Below are 5,000 nucleotides of genomic sequence, written 5' to 3'. Positions count from 1 at the left end.
GAGCGCCCTCAGCCTCTTCGCCTCAATTGCAGGGTCCTCTTGAGGAGGAAGCTCATAGACCTTGACTGCTGTTCCCCCGACTCCAGAGAGCGAGGGTGAGCCGTGGGCCGGGTAGCTCTGGCCGCCGTCTTCAACCAGAGGATCATGATGGGGCGGAGGGAGAGCGAAGGGAGACAGGGCGGCTGACGCGGTGGGCAATACAGCGTAGGGGTTCGCAGAACAAGATGGGTAATTCGCGTCGCAGTAGCCGTAGGTCAGTGGCTGTGCTTGCGGAGTATCACATACACTTTCTTCAAACTGACTTAAACTTTCTTGGCAATATGCTTCGTAACTTTGTGAGATCGACTGACCCGCACTGGTTGTTTCACCGCACCGTTCTACGGACGATTCACTCTTGTTTCCTTTGTACTGCTGGATTGTCTGCTCCAGCATCCTCATCCTCTGCATCGTGGCGTTTTTTTCTATTCTTAGTCTGTCTACTTCTTGGCTCGTCGCTTGGAGTTCCTGGAGGAGACGTTGCTCGTAAGCCTTGGCTTTCTGGCGAGCTTGGTGCGCTCTCAAGGCCATCGCCCGCCTCTTCTCCGCCGCCGCGTCGAGTGACCCATCGCCGTAGCCCGAGGCTTCTTTGCCGCTAAACATATTTCAAATACACCGCACTTACACGTCTCCCTCACTTTGTATATGATATGCCATATGAAGTGATAGCGAAGATGCAGTCTCCGCTAGATGTCTGACCACCAGAGCCACACGGCAGAATGAAAGTGTAAGTCCCCCGCTGCTTAAATATACCGTGGCGGTCAAAACGTATGCCGCGGCGAAAACGTTTCTGACGCAGGTATTACGTATTGTCTTCTGCATTCATTCAAATCAGGATTGATAATAGAAACAGCAAAACGTATTTCACCTAAATCCGATTTTTTGAATTTGAGTGTCTATCTTAAGATTAATTCCATTTCTTCTTTCTCGCCGTCGCCTCATGCGTAATTTCGAAGACCAAAACGTTTTTGCTTCTTGGCCACTTTTAAAGTTTTTACACTAATCAATCTGGGTATAACACGAGTAAAGTGTTAGTGCTTTAATTTTTCCAACAGTCTTAACACTTCTGACGGAATGACGGAATTGAAGCAGTTACAGCACCGGCGGCCGTTATTCTGAGATAATCTTCATGCTTCCTTGGCAGACCACGCTAGACTGAGCAGAAAATACCGTCCATCTCCTAAGTCGTATATGGTGCCAAAGATAGGCTTTCGCTTCATTATTTGATTTTTTGTCATTATCATAATTATTTTCATTACTATTATTATGATGATTGCTATTATTTTCATTATTATTAATATTATCATCATCATCACTATTATCATCATCATTACCATTATCATCATTATTATTATTGTCATTACCATTATCATCATTGTTATTATTGTCATTATTATTCGCATACCATTATTTTATCATTATTATTGTTATTATTATTATTATTATTATCATTATCATTACCATTATCATCATCATTACCATAATCGTCACTATTATTATTATCATTATTATTCTCATAACAATTATTATTATTGTTATTATCATCATTATTATTATCATTATTATCATTATTGTTATTTTTATAAAAAATCATTATCATTATTGTTATTTTTATAATTATTATCATTATCATTACTATTATCATCATCATTATTACTGTTGTCATCATTATCATTACTAGTATTATTATTATTACTAATATTATCATTATTGTTATCATTATAGACCTACGTATTATTATCATCATTATCATTACTATTTTTATTATTATTATTGTTATCATTATAGACCTACGTATTATTATCATCATTATCATTACTATTTTTATTATTATTATCATTATTACTGCCATTATCATTATCATTATTGTTATTATTATTATCATTATTATCATCATTATTATTACTATTATTAGTGCTGTTGTTGATATCATATCTATTATCACCATCATTGTTATAATCATCACCATTACTATTATTCCTCTTATTATTATCATTAATAATAACAGTATTATTATTATTATTATTATTATCATTATTATTATTATTATCATCAGTATTATCATTATTATTATTATTATCATTATCATCATCATTATCATTATCATTATCATAATTGTTGTTATCATCATTGTTATGATTATTGTTTTTATCATTATTATCATTACTATTAATATCATTGACATCATTACCATTACTATTATAATCATTATTATCATTATTATTTTCAGTATCATTATTATTATTATTATTATTATCTTTATTATAATTGTCATTAGTATTAGTATTATTACTATTATCATTATTATCATTATTATTACTACTACTCATAATAGGAGATAAATGGTTTGCTCATCTCCCAACATCCGCGTCAGTAATGCAGAAACAGTCGCCAGGCCGTTAACTTCAGGTGATTCTTCAGTTCACGGTTGATAAATTACTGTGTATATACTTTGTAATTTCGCTGACGTTTGTATCCCTGGCGAGGATGTAATCGCAGCGGCCAGGTACTTTTTCCTGCCCCGTGGAAAGGCTTCTCGTTCATACCTTTCCTCTATTTGTCGCAATGGACGCGGTTCGTGGCATATGATTTCAGGCTTAACGAACGAAAGGATGTACTATTATTAGAAGTATCAGTATTAGTAAGTGTTGTTAGTATTATTATCATCATTACTATATTATTATTATCATCACCATTATTATTTGTAACAATATCATTACTTTGTTATTATTATATTCCTTAACATTATCCTTTTTATCACACACACACACACACACACACACACACACACACACACACACACACACACACACACACACACACACACACACACACACACACACACACACACACACACACACACACTCCAGATAGAAGTAAAAAATAGCTTACAAATAAATTTTTAAACTAGCCCCATTGCAGAACTGACGTCATTCTTTACGAGCGCGACGGCTCCCTCAAGACGATGGTTGTTATAACAATATCCACAACACAACCGTCACTAAGGCTATCATCCCCACAGCCTTTCCGCGGCATCCAGCCCGGAGAAGCGCAGTGGAGGGCAGTAGTCACGCCCATTAATCTGAGACAGGTTTCTTCTTCGAGTTAATGAAAGGCTTAATCATCATGCAACATTTATGGTTATTACTATAGTTGTTGTTGTAGTCATCATTGTAATTCATCGGATAAGTTCGCTCATTATGATCATTTTCATTATTATAAAATGTTATTGTTTACCACGGCTGTTCCCATTACTAATAGGATCACTACCATAATTATTACCAGTTGTAATTATCAGTTGTCAATATATTTTTTTGTTACCATTGTTAAATTATTGCCATTGATCATCATTACTGAGGTTATCTAATATACACATTTTTTTTCAGTGGCGTGACCCCCCCCCCCCCATTCGGCATCCGATTGGGGGGGGGGTCATCCAGAGAAAATGAGTGATTTTGAAATTTATATCTAAATCGGTGTTCATTTCATATTTCATCTGTTTACACATTCAAAATATCTCCATCTCCCATAACATTTCCCAGTACTTGAACCGAATCCATGTTGACAAATGTAGAAAAGGTATGAATGAGAATGGATATCTTCAAATACATCTCTTGTATTGCGAAGATATCCATTCTCATTCATATCTTTTCTACATTCTCAGTACTTATACGTGAGTCATGGGGCACACGGAGGAGGCCCCAGCACGACGAAACTGCACGTCACTGTTTTCCTTATGCAAATGCTACATATTTCATATATATTTCGATTGTTTTCTTTATTTTTTATCATCATATTTCAATGAGAAAACAAGTTGATTCTATCGCCACTCTATTCATGATCTCGTATTATTACGGAACTTATCACCAACCGAGCAGGGTGGCAACACGTAAAGTTGCAAGATCCCACCTGCCGCTCATTCAGGGAAGCGGGAACTGAGACGGATTTGTAAAAAAATAATAATAATAATAATAATAATAATAATAATAGCTCTATTAATATCTCAAATATGATTTGCCACTTTTAGAAATTACAGAACAAAATTGCTGACAAGGTTGACACTTGTAATGAAAGCTGGATTCTCTTCACCACAGTTCATATCTGCATCACATCCTGTTGTCATGCTCTTGCCATAATTCCTATCATACACATATTTTTCTTTTTTCTCTTCATTTTTGTTATCCTTCTAGTTAGTCGTATACCTTTATTATTTCTCTTTAATTAACTATAAAATATTCATATATGTATAGAGCATTAGACATCATTCTTTAAAAATCTAATGGCATATGGCATTTTACTAGAGAAATTCCACGAACACAAATTTTCCTATAATGTACAACAAAAATGTTATGATTTTCGGTTGATTTTCTTCTTATTTCGCCTTTCATTGTTTCTAATTGATATTTCATTTGAACATTTCTCACATTATCATATTCGTAATGTAAGTAACCATTCTACTGGCAGCACTTACTAATGGTGGGCTTTGTAGCGTCTTTGCCAAACGAGGATAAATCAAACTCCAGGAATATATTCATATATTATTTGAGTCCGTTTGCATGTGATATGGTATGGCATGAAATGAGATGTATAGTGTTTACATTATTATATAAAAACATTAGCTTTTTATCTTAATACAGATGAAGCAGGAAAGTATGACATTTATATGTACAACCTTAAGATTATGGTTTCCATACTGCAGTGATATGCGTACAATGAATTTTAAACGATAAACATGTAACAGATTGACATGACGCATACAAGAAAAGAAGCATGGAAATGTTTACTACCTTAAAATGCTTTTTACAGCCAGTAGAGAAATGTCTTATCCACTTAACTACAGTCAGTTTCATTACAGACATGGGAATTCAATCCCCTTTTTCTCGAGCTCAGTTCTTAACTTTTCCTCGTGCTGCCTCATCCTCTTCAGGTCTTCGAGCAAAGCATTCTTCTCCTTAATGGCATCC

The 5,000-nt window shown here is 35.1% G+C and overlaps 3 protein-coding genes across 4 annotated transcripts in view; 1 reads left to right on the top strand and 2 right to left on the bottom strand.

Annotated features, from left to right (window-relative positions):
• The window catches only part of LOC138859197 (uncharacterized), a 1,907-nt gene extending 719 nt beyond the window's left edge, over positions 1 to 1,188 (bottom strand). Inside the window, exon 1 of the mRNA XM_070113365.1 lies at positions 1 to 1,188. This exon is cut by the window's left edge and continues 719 nt beyond it. Coding sequence (XP_069969466.1) covers positions 1 to 639 — 639 coding nt within the window. The 5' untranslated portion in view covers positions 640 to 1,188.
• The window catches only part of LOC113802791 (uncharacterized), a 60,818-nt gene that overhangs the window by 37,076 nt on the left and 18,742 nt on the right, over positions 1 to 5,000 (top strand). The gene's annotated exons all lie outside the window — the stretch shown is intronic.
• Positions 4,562 to 5,000, bottom strand: part of LOC138859290 (uncharacterized) — a 1,567-nt gene continuing 1,128 nt past the window's right edge. Inside the window, exon 1 of the mRNA XM_070113738.1 lies at positions 4,562 to 5,000. This exon is cut by the window's right edge and continues 1,128 nt beyond it. Coding sequence (XP_069969839.1) covers positions 4,886 to 5,000 — 115 coding nt within the window. The 3' untranslated portion in view covers positions 4,562 to 4,885.

Source organism: Penaeus vannamei, chromosome 34 (genome assembly GCF_042767895.1).
Source record: "Penaeus vannamei isolate JL-2024 chromosome 34, ASM4276789v1, whole genome shotgun sequence".
In the NCBI taxonomy this organism is placed as follows: domain Eukaryota; kingdom Metazoa; phylum Arthropoda; class Malacostraca; order Decapoda; family Penaeidae; genus Penaeus; species Penaeus vannamei.
The sequence above is the reverse complement of the archived record's forward strand: the minus strand, read 5'-3'. Positions and strand labels throughout refer to the sequence as shown.